Genomic DNA, 20,743 nt, shown 5'->3' on the forward strand with positions numbered 1-20,743 from the left:
AGAACTATTTGTTACCAACAAAATACAGTTTAACACTCACATTCTCAAGGTCCTGTAAGTTTAAATATGGCCTGAAACCTGCACTGAACAACCCTGGAACCTGGCTTATGTCATGTACTCTAGCCAACTAGCTTACCTCATTGGATTACACATAGCGGTTAACTTAAATCGGGGCTGTTATTTGTTCTTAAAGACAAGGGGAACAAATAGGTTCCCTGGTAATAGAACTAGGCAGTGTCCATATGATATGTAGTCTTAATGTTCAGTAGATTAAACAATATGAATAGATTAAAATGGAGGCTATTGATTGTTTCCACCATGGTCAAACCTTTTACAATAACTTTACCGAAATGAGAAAAAAAACTGCACCATTTGTCTGTCTGCTTGCCTAATCAGGCATGCTGTGCATTCATCAGCACTTTAAGTTTAGGGATGTTTGTGTTTGGAACAAAATATGAGAGTTAATTTCTGTTAAGTGAAGTAAGCAGAAAATGTTAAGACACATGGAAGTAAATTCAATCTGAACATAACTGAGTGGTTGTTATAATCATTTCCAATTCATTTACTCCCTTTGTCAAAACTTTTAAAATGTATTTAAAATAAGAAAGCTGGTTATAAGTATCATGAAAAATATTCCAACAGCTGGCTCTGTTATAACATAATGTTTTAATATCAATTTATCTACAAAATCTTGACTGACACCACTGTATTCTTGTCATCATGGAAAGTGCACTGTCACTGAAGCAAAGGAACATATAAAAATTACATACAAACAGACTGTATAATTTTTACCATAAAATGTCCATTCATTTGGCATTGGTACTTACAGTATAAATGAGCAGAGTCATATTGAAACAGGATGGTTCAACTTTTATGTAGTGGTATCTGAATTTCTACTGTAGAATTCTTTTGTTGTGACTTTGTTTTTGTGAAACAGTTGTGCATTTTCTTGCTGATCCACCTCATTCTTTATGATATAGCACTGAAGGTAGTTGCAACAAAACAGAAACCAGATGAGTACATTCTTCAGCTGTCCACAGGTGGTTCTCTCCTGATTTACCATACAGTTTAGTAATCCATAAAGACAGAGCGCAACTGTAAGCATCTGCACCACAATGTGCACAAGTCATACGTCCAGGAGTTCTCCTTGAAGCCATTTACAGTCCAGCTCTTCCTTCAAGCAGCTGTTAACTACACAACTTGGTGGTCTCGTAATCCATCGAATTGGGCAGACGTGAGCTGAAGGCCTGTAAGGAAGCATGGATGCGAACCACCTCACTGGCAGTCAGTTTGAGCCGGTGCCGGAGAAGACAAGCAAACAGGTCCAACTTCTGTTGACCCGGAGGGGACAGCCGGTTCACCCGGTCTCGTATTTCCAAAAGCTGAAGCATTGCCGTGTCTTGGGAACCTTGGGTGTATGGGTAGTCCAGCTGCAAAATCAAGTCACGGATCGCCTCTGGGTCAAAGTGCATGCTGTAGCCAAAGACCTGGATGCTGTTGATCTTCATGTAGCCCAGGTTCCGAGCAGGATCTGTAATTTCTAAAGGCTCATAATAAATGCTGTCATTCACTCCATCTTGAGTCTTTATCCTGCTCCGAAGGTAGATATGAATGGTTTCAAAAAATGTCTTCCACTTGTTTCCCAGTGTCAGAGTCCAATTATAGCACTCGAAGGGTAGATCCAGCTTGGTAGCCTGCCAGTCGGGAAAATTGTTCTCATTGACAGGGATGTACCAGCTCTCTGAGTGGCTCCCTCCAAAGGGGTTGATGTAGAGAGTAAGGACTGGCTCCAGGGTGCTGTTCTTTGTAAGGCAGATCTGGAGGGATATTCCCAGCAACATGTGGACCATGTTTGATTTGTATTTGTTGCTTTTCAGCGTCAGCAGCATCCTCTTTCTCCATGATGGATCAAACCAACTGTTCAGTCGCATGTCATTACTGATGAAAATTGCGTGGACCTATCAGACACAGAAATTAAAACAGTATGGATGTACAGCACTGATGAACACAGTAATTACATACATGCAGTGAAAAAACATATTGTGATTGACATAAAAGCAAGAAAACGATTGATTGCTTGAGTTTTAATTATTGGGTGTGGAAACCCAGCTGAAGTTAAAATACGCACATTGTTGTTATGAAGTACAGCATGTATCGAAATTGCAGCCCTTTTGAGATAAGTAATTCATCCCCCACATACACACAAATATATTTGAAGAAACAACTGTCAAAAAATAAAGAATATTTTCTGAACACCGCAAGCATTCTAATGTCCTGTGCTATGCCAAAATATGAAAGCCTGAGGAACTTTATTGATGCCCAGTCTGCAACTTTCATTAAAATGATTGGAGTGCTATTTACAAACATGTTATCATGTTCTCTTAATGCATTCATGGGCCACAATGGCAGCACAATTATGTTGTAAAGCCAACATTCACTGAATAAAATAAGTAGGGCATGGAAGAAGGGGAAAACTACTTAAAAGGCATAAAAAATAGGCATTCAGTTTCTTTTTTGCATCTGAACACATCACTCCATTTTATCTATTTTTCTCAACACATTCAAAACTTTCCCGTGGCCTTCCAGATGGAGTTGTTTAGAGCAACCACATCCAGTAATGAAAGCCACAAGATTCATCAAGGTGCTGTTTCCATGGTCAAAAATGACCCTTCAGGCTCACCAATATCTATTTATAGCTATAGCTATATTTATAAGCTATTATTATGTTAAGGCAAAAAAGGCAAGACTGCTGGACTGCTGCTGGTTTTCTCAAACAATACCTGGTTTCCTTAGTAAAGTACGTAGTTCTTAGCTATGTAATATTCAGGATAATGTAAAGCAAAAGTAAGTACATTTTTGACCATGACTGGACCACCATTTATCATCATCTACAGCTTAAATCACCACAAAATCTGAATTAGCATTGTTTAATATTTTTCTGCATTTCATTGAACAGCTTTTGGTGAGCCTGACATGATTAAAAAAAGGCAAAAAAAAAATACCTCTAGCCTGCGGTCAGCTCTCTGCAGTAGGTAGCCCAGCTCCAAATCCTGAAGGTCTGTCTCAAATCCCAGGTAGTTCTCTGTAGAGTCTGCCATCATGGGCCTGCAGGCCCCCTGCGTTAGGGCGAAGCCCGGGTTGCAGCTCCCACAGCGGGTGTGGTTGTCTGGTGCGCATGCCGCACAAGCCAAGCCTTCCCCAATAGAGCAGGGCGGCGGCAGCTGACATGGGCTGTGTTCATATCGGCAGCTGCAGCTGTGAAGCTCTTCAGAGAATGCCCCAAGCTGGTTGTTCTCTGAGCAATACAGGAGAGACTGGAAGTGACTCAGCCAGTAGGACTGAGGCCTGTACCAGGGAAGGAAGAAAAACAGAAGAAAGAGGAGAGAGATGTGCAAGGAGGGAGTGGTTACTGAACAGGGCTTATAGAATGAGCTGGTTTAATAGGCAGCTGCTTTATTAGGTTCAGGACACCTGTCTGGGTATGCAGACAGCTTGCTCGTTAAAAATATAAAGCATAATCAGCATAATGTAAGCAGACAGGCCGAAAGGATGCATGGTTTAGGTAATTTTCAGGTCAACGTTCATTGCAGTCTTGCTACACAATAAAATACTGTTCTGTGAGCAACCTCTATACACTGATGAAGGCCACAAAATGTTGTTGAAATTCCCAGAAAATGTAGTTTTTTGACCAAATCACCCAATTAGTGGTGAATGTGACCTGGTACCTTATTGCAAAGAAGATGTGTGTTTTAAGTGACTTTAAATGTAGTAGGATTGCATCATTGAAGCATCTCAAAATGAGTCATTTCTCATTTTTATTGCAATAACAAGGTTTGGAATTGTATTCTAATGTCATGGCTAAAACTATTGCTTACCAAGTGAATCCACAGTCTAGTTTTTTTTTCCATTGGACATTTTCAGCAGAATAATGATACTGTATGGAAGTGTTTGCAGGTATACCTTCATGTTACTGAGTCTGAGAATTATGTGAAGTATACCAGTTTTCATGCTTTGTTGTCCTAAAGTGTCAGATGAGTGTAGGCTACACATGCAAAGAATATGGGCACAAACATCGGTGTTTGAAAAGGAAGAGAAAGCAAGAGACAGTAGAGGGTGAGAAAGTTGTCTTTGATCTGTTTGTGACATAAATATTAGAAGTGTGCTGTAGCCGTAGGGTAACTGACTCTCAGACATACATATAATTCCCCCATGTGGGCTGGAGTTTGATTCCCGTCTGTTACTGTAGCACTTTCTCGACTGTGATCCCTTTATGCCTCTTATCCTCTTTGCTCGCTGAAGAGAAGAAATGCACAGTACATACCACTGGCTTTCCTTTCAGAAATTTTTATTTTTTTTTCCCTTGATGAGTATGTATTGTGGTAAACTTTATGCTAATCTAAAAATGTTTGCTGGATTACATTTGTGGCATCCTTTGTATCCAAATCTTATTGTGTGCTTGGCAGTGGAAAGCAAGTCTGAGTTCAGAAAATCACTGATTTGAATATCAAAACCCCTTAATGGAAAAGCAGTGATAGGAAATGAACCAAAAGGGTTCTTTCTTTCCATCACCCACTACCTGTGGGCAAGGTATTTCACCTCCAACAGCTACAGCAGTGCAAAGCAGTCGCCAAGACAAGACTGCGGTTGTACTGTTAGTTCCCTGGTGTGATTGTGTACAGCATTCCTGCTCCCTGCAACTCTTCCTCCAAACCACTGCTGTAAATCACAGTGTCTTCTAGCTTCTGTGCTGCTTTTAAAGGAGTGTTTGTTTTGAAAATTAAATCAGCCAAATATACAGTTGCTGTTGCTGAAAAACCCAGTAAAAACAACTCTCAGCCAGTGATTAAAAGGAGCCACTAGTTCGGTTTCTATAGATAATATTTTTATTTAAAAAGTCAGGAAAAAGATAAAAGGACTTCTTGGAGAGTGGTAGACTTAAAAATAAAACCTTTTCTTGCTTGCTACATGTTTTGGAACCTGGCTGCAGGGACTTGCTCCCATTCCGCCACAAGCGCATTAGTGAGGTCCAACACTGATGTTGGGTGATAAGGCCTGGCTCGCTGTTGGCCTTCTAGTTCATCCCAAAAATTTTGGATGGGGTTGAGGTCAGGGCTCTATGCAGTGAAGTTCTTTCACTTTAAACTGGGAAAGACATTTTTTGTGGATTTGGCTTTCTGTGCTGTGATGTTGAAAGAGGAAAGGCATGCTGTTGTCTAAAATACCATTGTATCACAAACAAAAAGTACACATAAGTATATGGACTAAGGTAGCCACATAGTTGTGGCCTTCTATTTTATTTTCATGTGTTTTGTGTTTTTGATGGTGTCTCACAAAAAAAGAATATATTAAAATAAAAATCATTACATTCAACCATCATCACCATCCAATCTTTAGACAATTTTTTTCCTTCTAATATTTTTATTTTCAGATCTGCAGTACAGGTCCTCTAAACAAGCACAAGTGTGCTTATTTCCAGATCCTGTCTATTAAATCATATTTATCTTCAGCCAGAGGTATATACTGTATACGATTAATAGAAATATTGCCAAACCAGTCAATTAGTCAATCAATACTAAAACAAGCAAGCTAAAGCAATCAATGAAGAATGTAAAGGAAGAAAAGACCAGTCCCATGATGCAATGCAATAATCACATCTTCTGGCCATCTTTCCTCTATTCAAATTAATGTCATTGAAACAGTGTGAGCTGTAAAGATGAAATTGGTCTGATCTACTGAAATCCTTGACAAGTTCATTAAAAAGCTATTCAACATTTTTAGAGTCAAATCTTAATTGCACTCTTAGTAGTCAAACAAAGATGAGAGGACTCTTAAAGACCTTGGTGTACATGAATAAATCCAGCACCTTTTTTGGGGAGAAAGCTGCACATAAGAAAGACATTTTCTAAGCTGATTAAAGCAGAAGTACTGAAAACATCAGTTGAATGACAATGTGCATCATTATGCCTAATGGCAAAAGTTTGAGCACAAAGTGTACTGAGCAGTCTTATCATTACCCGCCTAATAAAAGCCAAGCTGACTGCTGCTTCAACTGGCTTATTCGCTCATAATTGTCAGTGCAGAGGAAAAGTAGCCCTCAGGAAGCAAAATCAATCACATATCTCTCATCTATCGCAAGTATGCCTCAAACAGGATGTTAAAGGGAGAGTAAGGGTTTTTTTGAGAGCTTCCGTTTCTCCCCCAGGCAAACTGACAAACATCCCATTCTCAATCTCTTTCCACTAGAGTATGGAGATTTCTGTGAAGAGAGAAAAGAAAGGGAGCGCTTCAACGCAGTGGTAATAACATAGATAAATGCTGCCTGGATGAGGGCAATGACGTTATCACTCCTTTAAGTGGGTGGGAATATCAGCTGCATAGATCAGTGATTAATGTTTGTTTGTTTGAGGTGGAGAGAATGAGACAGGGTGGTATACATTGAGACAGATAAAAGAAAGATGAAGAAAATAAACTGACCGAGGGACTGGACATTGAACAGACTGTATTGTACTGTATAGATTAATCTGCCAGTTGACTCGTGTTGTGCTCTCTAACATTGCAGACATTGCTGAGAAAGTTTAGTTGAATGCCGTGTGGATTAATCACCTTTAGCAATCACTCTCTGACGGAAGAACGTAGCGATCAGTGCAATGCAAATTTTATTCATTCTTAAAACACTGTGCTGACCAGACATGACAACATTGGTCTAATATTTAAAATGACCTATGTCTATTTGTTTTCACTGTCCAGCAGCAAAGACATCATGCTGTCATAACATCACAAAAAGACATAGACAAGCGGACAGCAGCTTGTACAAAACGTCCTACTTTGACACCTGATTTCGACCACGATTTCTTTCTGTTTCGCTTAACCTTAAGGGTGATCTTAAGGGTTATTGCTACAAATAATGATAATTATTTATTTAATTATAATAATTTTTCACAAAATCATTTAGTTATGAGACCAAATTATGTCTGATTTCAGTTTAAACACTAGTCTGAAACTGGTTTGTCACAGACTTAAAGAGAACTGCCGCTATGTTTGTAACACGTTTGATTACACTTGATCTAACCGAAACTTAATTTGCTTATTTTCTAAAATAAAATTAGGCTATGAATCAACAGATGTTCAATCCCCATTTCAAAATGTTGTAATAAGATGCAATACAGACTTTGATAAACCTCTGAAGTTGAAAAAGATATACAATTGTACAAGTGTAATTTCCTGCCTTGCGGCTTTGAAACCAATGCAGAGAATCTGATTTCAGAGGGATTTCATGAAGATGAAGTCCAGTGAAAAGTAATGAAGATTTCATGAAGCTCAATAAAGATTTAATGGAGCAGAGATTTGTGGATTTCTAAAGTTGAAGTTTACTGTTAATAACAGCAAAGTAAGCCAGATAAGCTCATTTACAGCGAGTGAAAAGATGCGTGGCTAAATTCAGTGGAAAAGTTAAACCTCTTCTACAGTAGATGGTCTAGTTTGTTTTAATGGTATTTCACTGCATTTCAAACATGAAACAGAATGTACATTTCTTGGCGTAAGCTGTATAAATGGATAGTAATTAAATCCTTTATAACAAAGGGTATACAAGTCAAATTCCACCACAGCAATGGCAGCTTGTTTACATCTCTGGGTTAGTCCATAGAGAAAACTATAGGCTGTGACTCAATGTACAGTACCTTTGGCCAGAACCTTGCAACTCCTAAGGGGGAATAGATCAAACACAAAGGGACGAATATACAAAAAGAAAACTCCATTAAAAAAAGACACTTCTTTAACGTAAAAAATGTTGGCTGCAGTAGGTTTACTCAGGATCAAAGTTACCCATGACTAAAACATATTAAAGCTTTGTTTGTTTGTAAAATGGTATCAGTTGTACAGTATAGTCGACATACACATGGAGAAAATGAAAAGGTGTGTTGTGCTCACCGTTCTCTTGGGAGGCGGACTTGGGGCTGTCGGTGACATCTTTTACTGAGACTGAAGAGCTTGAAGATGACTCTCTGGGCTCGTCTTGAGAGGACCCGCATGCTGTTCTCCAGCTGCTCATATCGCCACTGGAACAAGTTGTCCATCGACCACAAGTGTTGGATGGTTGACACATTCATGAAATAGTTCTGGGGCAGCCTCGCATAGAACGACTTGAATTCATCTGTAACAACAGAAAATGCATATAAAGGGGATATCTTATCAATCATTTAAAATCAATATAGCATGATCATTAATTTAAATTGGCTATTGATGCTATTGTATAACACTACAATGTCAAAACGGCTCAAATGATGCACTAATTGAAGGTTAATTTGTCTATGTATTTAATTAGGTCAATTGGATTGTAATCTTTTAGATGCGTCAGGCCTTTGGATGATAGTTATAGCATGCTGATATTTTGCCAGACAGGTGAATGTTGTTGCAGTTCAGACTACCACCGGCTTTGCTTCTGCAAATGTGAAACTTGAGAGCCACAACTCCGCAGGCAGACACACTGATCCAACTTTATTCCCTTAATTCCACTGCTAACAATGTTAAGAGTAATAGACTTTCCTTTATAGATCTCCGAAAGCAGGACTTCCATCTCTGAATGCTCTAAGTTCTTCTTTTCACTCTTCAGTAAATGAACACTTCCTGACATATGGGCTGGATTGGGGTATTAATTGTGCAAATTTAGAATTATCATGAACAGTCTCACGTATACACAGGAGGCATTCATCGTGTTTACGGTCGGGTCATTTACACCGTTATCTGAAGTTAGGAGCATTTGCTGAATCTGACTTGGCACACTCTTATAAGCCCACTGTATTAAAAAAGTAAGAGAAAGTTAAGATAAGAATAGAAAAATGTTCTTGCGTGAGATCCACTGTATATTTAAATACATCTGTGGTTTGGAGTCTTCGTGCAGGTGTTTTCAGTGTTGTTTCTTTTTCCAATAGCCTTGCACCTATGCGTGATATGGCCGTAATTATGTTACTTTGCTGGATAACTCATGAGTCTATTTGTGACATTTTACTTTAAAACATTACAGAAAACTGGCAGATAGTAATATTTGCTGGTAACAAAGTACACTATGTGGGCCCTTGGTTTGATTTTTCTGTCCTGTGTTTACAACATGTCAGGGCTGCTAACAAGAACATATTTATGTTTATGCTTGGCTTCCATTATTAACATCCTACAGTGGCTTTTCCATGGGTCCATTTCCACCTGAACCACCTGAAACCAACTACGTTGCAAATATTTATGTATACATTTATGACTTGACAAGGATCACCTCAACGCTCCATTAAACAGTTGACCAGCACACATTGGATTGTGGGACATGCAGAGGGTGCACCAGTTGTGTTATCCAGTTTGAGGCAAAAGATGGCTATATCTCTCAGTTACATTTGAAGGAGCCTTTGAAATTGGACAGACTTTGGCAGCCTGTTCTATTTGGGTTAGAAATTGGGACTTTAGAGTACCTGAATTGGGACACAGCATCTGGCCAGGTGGTGCTTTGAAAAGGTACTTCTAACATTTTGATCTTCTTCAGTGAAGCAAAAAGGAAACCAAAATCATCCAGAAGGATGGCAAAAGATGAGAGAGGGTCCACTTTGAAGCAGAAAGAAAAATCCTGAATGTGAACTTTGGTCTTAGATATTTGAGACGTAAGCTATGCCAAGGTTTCATAATTATTTTGATCATCATATATTATTGTTTAAAAATGCCAAACACAGATTGAGAGAGATTCGATTAGACAGATTATAGATTAACCTGATAGCATTACTACTGCAACAATCTGTACTACTAATAATAACATCACTCTCATGACTATCATCATTATTTATCTTCTTAAAGGTAACCCCCTTTTATGCACTTACACTGACTTATTTAAATGTTTCTCCTTTTACATCAGTGCTGGACTGGACCTGGCATTTTTGGTCCAGGCATCCCACAATAATTGGTCGGACACTCCTCACCAACACACCATCATTGCAGTCCTCTTAAATATACTATAATATTCCCCCAAAACACTATAAAGCTGAATAGTAAGTGCCATGGATAAGTGTACTCATACGGGCTCAGGGGTGTGACAAAACAGCCTAGGAGACGTCATGAGGCACAGTATTTGGGTCACTAGAGCAATACAAGAAGATACTCTCTTAGTATTTCGAATGAAATTCATTGATAAAATATATAATAGGGGGGTCTGCCCCCCCCCCAGAAGATTTTGAGCATTAAACGTTTAATTTCCTGCATTCTGGAGACATTTTCTGCACAAATTTATGGTGAAAATGTGTTATTTATATAAAGGGAAACAAATTCAGGTGGCAGGTGACAAAACCAGAAAAATATTATTAAATTATTGTATTAAACCATTGTGTTTTGTAGATATTTCTAATTGGGGTTACAAACATTTAATTTGAAAATATGATTACATATGGTGCATTTATCATCTTCAACAAGTCATCATTGTCCCCTAAATTGCACATGAAAGAGTAAAAATAAATTATGTTTAGTTTGAATGCCGCATAGCTGCATATTAAAATACGTTATGGATGTAATGATGAGCTACAGGTACGGTCTTGCTTAAAACAATATGAAACTGCTTGGATGGGAAATGCATTTCCGATTTCAACAGTTGGTTCAAGGTTAACAATAATAGCAGTACTTAGGGAGGGGTAACTATGTGATCTCCATCTGTATCACTGGTTAGACCACTTCCTGGCACCTTCTTCTGCTGATAAAGCAGCGAGCTGAAGGACACATTTATGACACTTGCGGATTCTGGGCACGCTCCTGCCCTCACTTCACACCCAGCTATTAAAACATAAACTTTGAAAGTAATTTCACTTAGGGATATTTCAGCCAAATCTGAAGAGTGGAAAAAAAGACAACCATTTTGATTTCACCTGAGTAATAATCACCAAGGCAGGGTGACAGAGCACAGCAATAATAACCAAACATTATGCTAAGAGCCTCCACTCAAACTCTGTTTCCCCGGTGATATGAAAAGCCGGACTGGCAGTAAATGGGATTTATAGCTGATTAATCTGCACCAGACATATTGTAAACTACCTGAGCCGAAAGCTGTTGGTTTTTTTAATCCAGTCCTGTCGCCTTGTTAATTTGCTTTATTAAGATAGTTTTCACGGGCTCAGGATTCACAACCAGTGAAAATAGTTCACCTATAAATCATAGAATAGGGAGGAACATACATATCCTCACTCAGATTTAACGGAGCAGATAAAAAAACTTGAATTCATATTCTCTCCCTCTCATATGAATGATTTATATTCCAAGTGTGGTTTTCCTGCTTTTAGGATGAGCAGGATGCAATGTGAAAGAAGTCCATTGTTTTCCAGTGGGTTTTCTTACCCGATTCCTCAAACTCTTTATAGAGCATCCCCCAGGTCTCTGTGATCCTCTCCAGGCTCTCTTCCATGGCTTGGATGTCCATATAGGGGCAGTTGCACTCTGGGAACTTGGGGTCACAGTTGCACCAGCAGTCGCTGTCCTTACAGACAAATTCACCCTCTCCATTACAGGCTATGTAGCTGAGAGCAGCCTGCACAAAACTTTCTCTCAAGTAGTCTGGAAGGATCACCTGCAAGCCTGTAAAACCAAGCTAGGTTTAGTGCCGTCATCAAACTATGAACTTGGGGAGATAGTGAAAGTGTAGTGGCAATATAATGCTGGCTGAGCTCATAATCTATAAATCTGTATATTTGTATGCTGTTGCTTGTGTTTATCCCATGTGTATACATACCTTTCAGAAGAATGTTGGGTCTTTAAAAATACAACATGACAAGGTAAAAAGAGGTAAATAGAGGTAAAAATCACCTTGCAGCTGGACTTTATTTTCAGGGCTCTGAACCAGCACAGAGCTAACAGAGTCAAGGTTGTCATAGTTACTGCATCCAAGAGGACCTGTGCGGGTCTCTGTCACCTGGACACCAAAAAATAAAAAGCGCATTTATAAATTCTCCACAGCATTATGTTAGAAGTGCATGGTTAAGTTATATTTCATTACATGAAGATTTATTTATGGGTACTTTTGATACTAAATTAGTTTGAGAGGAGCCAAAGAAAATGCGCTTTGTGTAACATAAATGACTTTCTCGTATCTGTTAAAATAAGTAGTAATATAATTATATATAATCGATTGTACTTGTGAATGTTAAAAAAATGAAAAATTGGGTTAAGCTCATTTAGATTATTCTAAATAGCTTTAATAGTACTTTTTCTGAACTAATTTTTCTGCAAAATGCTACACGTATTTTGTGTTTTTGACTAGTCACTGATTGAAGACCTTTCGAATGACCTTTGCCACAAAGCAGATCTAGCAAAGCATCCTTTTTCACTTCATTTGCAAGAAAAGATCTTATTTCAGCACTCTGCTTTCTTTGCTGTTACATGGTGGGAGCATCTAACCGATTCTCATTTTTCTCTCTTTGTGGTTCTGGGACAGCATATTTTGTTCAGCAATTTGTCCTGGTCAGGCTTGTCAGAGGACAGTTGGTGTAAAGTGACAGATGGATGAGGAGAGACAATGAGGGTCAGTCGATCAGTAACACAATCATAGAGGGCTGAAGGGCTTGGGAACTCATATGAGGCCGGTGCTGCAGGGAAGTGAAAACTCAGTATGGGGCTCTTTAATCAAAAGCCTAATCCAGAAGAAAGGGGTTTGTGAGAGGAAGAATAAATATCCTCTGTGAATGGGAAAAGGAAAATGAAGATAATTTGAGTGCAATTCTTCGACTATAATATTTATATCACATTATAAATCCCTTGTTTCCCTCATGAGGGATTTTAATGCTGATATGAATGTGAGGAAATGAGATACAACCCTGGGTTTCAGACCACATGAATATTGAATCCACATAAGGAATTATTTGATATGCCATATGATATGCCATATGGCTAAACATTGACTGATGAGCAGAGCATTCAATTTCCGCTTTGCATAGCAGCTGCTATTCACTGAAGGTACATTCTGGTATATTAAAAATACTTAATAGGACATTATTGGCTACCTGTATCTTGGCACATGCTATATGAGGGAATGAAGCAAAGGCTATGGCTCTTTGGAAGATCTCTGGTATATTTATTTCCTAACTTTTAGTCAAGGTGCTACAGTAGAAAAAGTATTTCACTGACTCATTCAAACAGCAGTTCGGAGGGAAGAGAAATGCAGGAAGAACAATGTTTTGACCTCTGGAACATACAGTGCATAAGTAATTCTAAAGGCTGAAATCAACAATAAATATTTGGCACATACTGGCAAATGCATTTGCAACATATGTTCCTGGTTCTTGAAATAGACTGCCAGCGGAGTTGAGATGTGCTCCAAATTTAACCTCTTCTAAAGTAAGACAAAAAAAGCTTTTTTGTCTAAAAGCTGAATTAAATGCTTTTGGGACACTAGGGGGAAGTAAACGCACTGCATGACATAGTATTAAAAACTTTTTTATTTGTTCCACTCATGGAAAGGTACAAAAATAACTAAATAAATATTGTTTTAGTATTTCAATAATGTTAAAAATAACATATTAGCAAAAAAAAGAGAAGACAAAAAATTTGTGAAACAAGATGATCATTTTGTTGCTATTATATTATCTGATAGACTCACACTGCGATATCATTAAAAGAAAACAATTAAATAGGAATTTAGAGTGGTAAAAATCACTTCCAAAGTGTGCAGCTACTCTCATGATTGACTAAGTATATCCAGCAGATATACAGTAGTAGATTCTTTTGCATCAACGTATTTGTATCCACCTGATGAAAGTAAGTCCAATACTTTTAGCTCTGGTTTGGTCTCCACCAACTCCTTAAACTGTCTTGCTTTAGATATTACACTTTCTTCATCAGCTTGCCACAAAGTAGTACTGTTTGCTGTCTGATGCTAGTCAGGTAGCATACAGTGTGTTTATCAGAGTTTGTTTGGTGGAAATGGTGTGATGAGAGTATTGAAAGACTGAAACAAACTGAAAAGTTGTGGGAAAACCAAAACCAAAAAAAATAGCAAATGAGGCTAAAAAGCTGCTTAGAAATATTCACTACAAGTGCCTTCACATTTAATTCAATGTTTAATGTAGCTTTAAGTCCTTTATATTATAAGCATCTACCCATGTATTTTTAAATGTGCCTGTATGTAAAAGAATGATTTAGGTATTTGTGTTTCTCTGTCTGAAGTGTACTGTGTCACTTTTACACTACTTTTTTAATTTTTTCTATTAGGTAAACTATTATGCCAAAAACATGCTGTAAAAAATGAAGGTTGGTTTGAGTAATCAACTTAGCAGTCTATCTATTCTGATAGTCCAGACAACATTGAGTCATGAGACAGGGAACACGAAAATGTATTTCTCTACCATAATGAGAACACAATACAATTGACAGGCTGTCCAGAGGATGAAAATATGAAACCAGAGGCTCCTGCTGTTTCCTTGTTCAAGTCTGTCGCCTTGTTCATCACTGTGTGCAGGCTGACTGGAAAATATGGCCTGAGTCAGGTGGGGATATCACCATTGATTCAGTCTAAGAAATTCTCAGACCGTAACAAAAATGATCCCAGACACTCTCGAACAACTTGAATCATTATTTATTGTACAAACAAGCCGATCCGATCACAGACTCAGCTCTGCGCCGTGACTTCTTTAAGAGACACCAGATTTCCACAGCCAATCCCTAGCACACCACAATAGTAACAGGCTTTTCATCCAAAATGAGCTTCAATTTCCCCTTTGCCTCACCAGCCTTCTCTCATTCATTCCTCAACTTGTTCGATTTCATGCAGAGCAGCGCTTAGTTATATCTGTTCCACTGCTGTGTGGGTCAGCTCCGTGTGGAAATGATGCACAAGTGTGGAAGAATCTGTTGTTCCTTTGACTCACTTTCTACCAGTGATGTAGGTGAATCTCTCCATTTCCACTTCCTACCTGTCAGTTACGCTAGATGACTGGCCTTGGAGCATGAAGGAACACTGTCTCCTCTTCTCTTTCTCTCTGTAGCTACAGAAAAACCCTAATTCCCAAGAAATAACACAGACAAAAACATCTGCCTCTGCATCTCTGATGTGCCCACCTTAGCTGCGAACAAAATACCCAACCCTCCCAAAACACAATGTAGTGAGAGGACAGAGCTTTGATACAAGTACATGGAGTCTGATTCATGTTCGGCTACAGCAGAGAAAGCCACACTTCACAAGTTGACTACCACTGTGTTCCGAGGAAAGAAAAAGGCAGAAGGAGGGTCATCCTCCCTTCTGTAGCCCTATTAACCCCATGCTACCTGAAGGTGACAACCAGAGGCAGAAAACTGTCACGAGCTGTGTTTCACATGATTCATTTATCTTCCCCTCACCATATGTGCTCATCAGTGAGCCTCCTCCAGACTCGATGTGCTTACGGTGGAAGGTCGTATCTCATTACAAGCAGGCTGATAAAAAGCATCATCTTCCACTTTATTTTTATCACTGATAATTGTATCATAACAAGAAAATCGTTAACAATGAAAATAGCCAAAGGCATGTATTTGAATGTTTCAGGAAAATAGGATATAGTTAGTATAAGACACAATATCAATATTGTGTTGTTTTTCTTTTACACATAGTTTTATAATTATTTTATAACTTGCATCTGTTTATTACATATTTATATTTGTTTACATCTATTTGTCAACTGTATGCTGCATGTCTATGTCTACCACCTAATCACTGTAGTAAATTCCTATTGGCAATAAAGGTGTTTCTGATTCTGATCATATCATCTCACAAAAAGTGTTTCAAAAGAAGATTTTCTGGGGAGCTTCTCAGAACACATGTAATTTCATCTGTAATAGTCTTTTACATCCCAATGTTGCCTAATTCAACTACTTTGCTTTTTGAAGTCTGTAACCATTGTTACCAGAGAGTAAAGAGAGTTGACCACATGTCTCTGGTCACTGTAGATTTTTAAATTTACCAGATTTTCAGAAAGAAAATATTATTTTAGTTTGACTTGGTATTAGCAATTATAAGACATACATAGCAAGATAATTTGAAAATAAAAAAAGGAATAGAATGGAAACAGTTCAAGACACTTTGTTTTGTACAAATGAGATAAGATACTATGTAAACAAAGACAAGAAAAGGTTGCCAAAGAAATGGGAGAGATAGTAATCTACAAAAACTACCCGCCCCTAACTTTTTGCTATTGCAAAATCATAGCTTATATATATATATATGTAATGACACTGAATTTATTTTGATGTAAGAATAAAGATGGAATTGCTGATAATCAATGCACTAGAGTGAGAATGTGTCCCAGGAACTCAAGAATAGAGATGTGGAGGCGTTACCTTGATGGCAGTGGAGGCAATCTGGATGTGGTGCAGCTTGCGCAGGGTGCTCTCCCTGTCGATGAAGTAGGAGGCAGCCAGCTGGTGCAGAGCTTCCAGAGTCACAGTGGAGGAGTTACTCGAGTAATCGCTCACCTCTGCTTTCTTACTCAGTTTCCTCTTGTCTACAAATATCGTTAATGCCTCTTCGCCTGCACAAAAACACAATATTTATTTGATTTAAAAAATATTTACATTTTTCAAATGGGTTAAGTGTGCACATTATCTATTGTTATTAAGGGCTACCAAGTATGATTTAACTTTTTGCTTCTCTTAGGCTTAAGTGTGCTTCCCTGACATAAAATCAAACAGTTAATTTCTTGAGTGTTAAGTGATTTTTGGTGTTGGCGCCGAGCTGAGGTGTTTATGCACCGCACTTGCCACAAATCACTTGTCGACCACACAATGTGCCAACTAGTGTCAGATCTTTTCTGTTAATGACATTTGAGTGTCTGCATCTGGCACTCTTTTTTCTTGGCCGGACATGGCTCATGATACCTTTTTAGTTTTAAATTATAAGTATTAGTTAACACTTTTGCCATCATTTTAAAACCCACCACCTGCTCTGCACCAGGAGAGACACATATCCAGGTGGTTAAGCACAGGAGCAGCCATACAGGAGCCTCTGGAGCACAAAACACTTGACCACAATTAGAAAAAGCCACGTCACCATTTATTAGTAGCCATTGGTCATCAGCACTTCATACATCTACAGTCCATGGTGCAGCACACTCTCTTTGTTTGAGAGTCCCCAAGATACTGCACATCATATTTCTCATCATAATGCAGTGTTAATGCTTCAGGGCCATTTTTCTGCCCACTGCCTTTCTTCCTCAGCTGCTGAAGGGCACCCTCTTAATATCACAATCTATTTATTAATTTCATTAAGTCCATATGTTTCTGAACACAGAGGCAATCCATTCACAACCACAGAGGCATATCGCTGGCAACAATCCAAGGCAAACTCCTCATTCTCCTCTCTTCATACCACTAAGTGCTGGCTGAGAGCCAGAGTGAGCGGCTGCATCAGCTCAGGCAGCTGGTAGGGTTGCATTACATGCAGCCACTCACAACAGCGACCTTTTCTAAGCCAGGAGTCAGGTCTAAAGTAATTGACAAGTGTTGCTCTGTAAAAGCAAATCTGCTTTGCAAGACTTGCCTGGGCCTCTCTGGCATCTTAAATGAGTTTTTTCTTCTCTTCTCTTTACTCAGAGGACCATTAATGCTTGTCCATTCATCACACTGCAGAAAACCAAAAAAGGGGTGACTGTGACAGGGAGTGGGAGTGGCGGGGTTACAGTACACAGGCTTTTACATGTATTCATATTCTGTGCTGCCAGTGGCATATTATTTTGCTGTGATGTGTTATTCAGTTACTTACTGTGACTGAGTTATTGTGCCATGTCCATCTGTTTTCCATATGCAATGCCTGGGAGAGCAAATTCTAAAAGCTTTTACCAACACAAATGGCATTCTTTACTAAAGAATATATCATCTGGAGGAGATGTAATTCCTAAAAGCACATTTTTCCTCACTATTGTTCAATAATACTAGGGCTAATTTGCTCAATGCTGGAATACAACAGCAATACATCTCCATAATTTCTGTGTCCTCATCAGCTGCTGAGAATGTTGACTTTACCTGGGTCCTTTAAACCGTTGCTTTTTTAATCTTTCTTCATTGTTGCCGTACTGAGTTAGCATGATTGTCATCTATGTAGCCCTTTTTGCTTGGTTCTCATTTTCAGTTGAAACATCATACAAAGAAACAGATAGATAATACAATCTGCCAGCATTGGTCACCATTTCAAAAGTGGTGCTTGCTCACTAAAAATGAGAAGACTGTTCCAAAGATTACTATGATTTTTGAATGTGCCTCCTTTGTTGGCAGTTGTTATTGTAAATTGAATGCAAGGCTGAACAAACAAAATACTAGCTGGTGGAGTCAGTTGGCCAATTTATTCCAAGTGTTCATTTAGTAAGTGCATAAGGGTATGCCATGTATGCTAAAGATATCTAAACAATGTTATCAACCTTTATACAGTAAAAAAACGTTGTTTGTTTTCGTTTACCTCCCAGTGTAGCTGACAACAGGAAGTGAGTCCCATACTTCCTGATCAGATTGTCAGTGATCATCTGGGTGGTGGGCCTGCGGCCCAGGAGTCGAATGTTCCTGATGAACTCAGGAGTCAAAGGTAATGGAGATTCCAAGAAATCTCTCCTTTCCACCGCCAAGTTGTTCACCTTCCATCTCCCAAACTCTCTGAAAAAAAAAAAAAAGAGGAGAAATAAAAAAAAGTATACAATATATTAATAGTTGAGTTAGGTTAATGTGGTAAGGAGAACTGAAACAATAAGTAAATTAAAAAGTATGTTAAAATGTTTTATTACTTTCTGTTAATAATCAATAAGTTATTTATTCACCAAAATGCATCACATTCACTGGTTCCAGCTTCTTTAATGTAAAAAGTTGTTGCTTTCTCCCTTTTTATATTATTGTAAATTGAATATCTCTGGACTGCTGGTTAACCTAAACAAAAATGTTGTTTTTCTAAGAATATGGACATTGTATGAAAAAAGCATTAATTAATTAGTCAAAAAAATAATCAACAGATAAATTCATAATGAAAATAATCATGGCAGGCCTAAGTATCAAGGTGGAGGAGGGGAGCCAGCAGGGGTCAAATTCACCTTAGCAACATCATATAGGTACATCCTTTGTCTGAAGATGAGTATGTGAGTGGAATAAATGACTAGAAGAGAGACGAAAAATAGAGAGAAATTAGCAAATTTCATTCATTATGTCACTCCGTGCTATTGCATTGTAAGGACTCCCTCGGCCATGCTGATGCAGCCTGAACTAAAGTGAATGTGAATTGACATAAGAAGGAGAAAAAGAGAAAAAGAGAAAGGTAGTGTGAAGACAGAAGTAAAAGAACTAAAATTTTCATCAAATCATTTGAAACCATGATTGTCACCTGGGACGGAAATGTGCTCCTACTACACAGCTGACAGATGTTTTCCTTAATGGCCTCATCATGACAGAAATAAATAGAAATTAATAATAACAATAATTACAAGATGGAATAAAAAATTGCCCCATTGCTCTAATATTGAATATATTATGTAATATAAAGTGGCAGCAAAAATGTCATACAAATGGTCAAAGCATTATGAACAATTATGTGTCTGACCTCCACGAGTGCATCTTATATGCAGTGTTTATATGTATTGCTAATGCTTCATTGATTATAAAATACCTGGATATGTTCATGTTTGATTGCAGCACCTTTAAAATGATGACATATTGCTAGTCCAGACAGCAGGAAATGAGCAGAATTTTATAAAGCTTTGAATAGTGTTAAGCTTTTAAGCTACTGTGACTTTCTGCTTTCATGTAAAAACCTAACACATACATTTTGAGAGAAAAAAAATAGATATGGCAAAGGCAGCAAGGTAATCTGAACTAGAGCAAAAACTTATGGAACCAAAGGATATGGAGGTTCAATCAATAAAGACCTGGCACCCTGCATGCATTGTTTCTGGTATTTATGTAGAAAAATTGCCCGAGGCACAGCTGTTTGAACTGATATTGCATTTGGCAGTGCTTTGACTCGTATACAAAGTTATTCTACTACCAAAAAGTTCTAGGTCTACCCCACAGATACTTGTATTCCTTGACCTGCAGTTCTACACTCAGCTTAATAAAAAGAGCATGCTATGAATTAAATTAGACTCTCATGTGTTTTGTTTGTCTGCCATTTGGACAAACAGTACACATTTTAGGCTGACAACATTGTGTTTGAGAAGAGAGGTGTGGATGGCATAATTTATCTGAATAGCTCTACAAAGTCAAATAAATCATCTGAGAGACATAAACTGGATTACTGTTTTAGAATCCCATGCATTTTAGTTAAATAATAAAAACAAATCCTTATTTGTTGTTTTAATTCTGAGAATTGATCACAGCAATTTAAATGGTTAATCATTATTTATATCTTTCTAGTCAACATAATGTTACATTTATGGCTGCTGGAACAGGAATACTACGTACATCAGCACCCTCTCAGTACAGCCAGTATAGTGCAGAGTAACTGCAAAAAGTAACTCATTTGGAGTTAGGAGTTGAGATACTAAAGATTGGTAAATGTAAAACAAGACTGGGTCTACAGTCGTGCAAGCAGCTCAGTGAGGCTGTATTTAGACCCGGCAGTGCTTTAAGAGGTATAATGTTCTACCATCTTAGTTTAGTTTAGTTATGTTAATGCTACCATTTACAGGTTAGCACTTCACACACAGTACAGCCTAAGTTGAGGGGAAGGTCAGTTTTTCAGGTGATGTATAGTATACACATAGTCATTCACCTCATAAAGTCTCTAGATGTTGTT

At 38.2% G+C, this 20,743-nt stretch overlaps 1 protein-coding gene across 2 annotated transcripts in view; it reads right to left on the reverse strand.

Annotated features, from left to right (window-relative positions):
- Positions 1-647: 647 nt before the first annotated feature.
- Positions 648-20,743, reverse strand: part of brinp3a.2 (bone morphogenetic protein/retinoic acid inducible neural-specific 3a, tandem duplicate 2) — a 44,417-nt gene continuing 24,321 nt past the window's right edge. Inside the window, exons 2-8 of one of the 2 annotated variants that reach the window (XM_038715114.1) lie at positions 18,428-18,618; positions 16,318-16,508; positions 11,818-11,923; positions 11,353-11,589; positions 7,930-8,152; positions 3,003-3,345; positions 648-1,958 (exon numbers count right to left, since the gene is read on the reverse strand). In XM_038715114.1, coding sequence (XP_038571042.1) covers positions 1,188-1,958; positions 3,003-3,345; positions 7,930-8,152; positions 11,353-11,589; positions 11,818-11,923; positions 16,318-16,508; positions 18,428-18,618 — 2,062 coding nt within the window. In that variant the 3' untranslated portion in view covers positions 648-1,187. The remainder of the gene's footprint in view (positions 1,959-3,002; positions 3,346-7,929; positions 8,153-11,352; positions 11,590-11,817; positions 11,924-16,317; positions 16,509-18,427; positions 18,619-20,743) is intronic. The other variant, XM_038715112.1, reaches the window with a different exon arrangement.

Source organism: Micropterus salmoides, unplaced genomic scaffold (assembly GCF_014851395.1).
Source record: "Micropterus salmoides isolate LMB-PRFRI ecotype aquatic unplaced genomic scaffold, ASM1485139v1 Ms_hic_scaffold_13, whole genome shotgun sequence".
Classification (NCBI taxonomy): domain Eukaryota; kingdom Metazoa; phylum Chordata; class Actinopteri; order Centrarchiformes; family Centrarchidae; genus Micropterus; species Micropterus salmoides.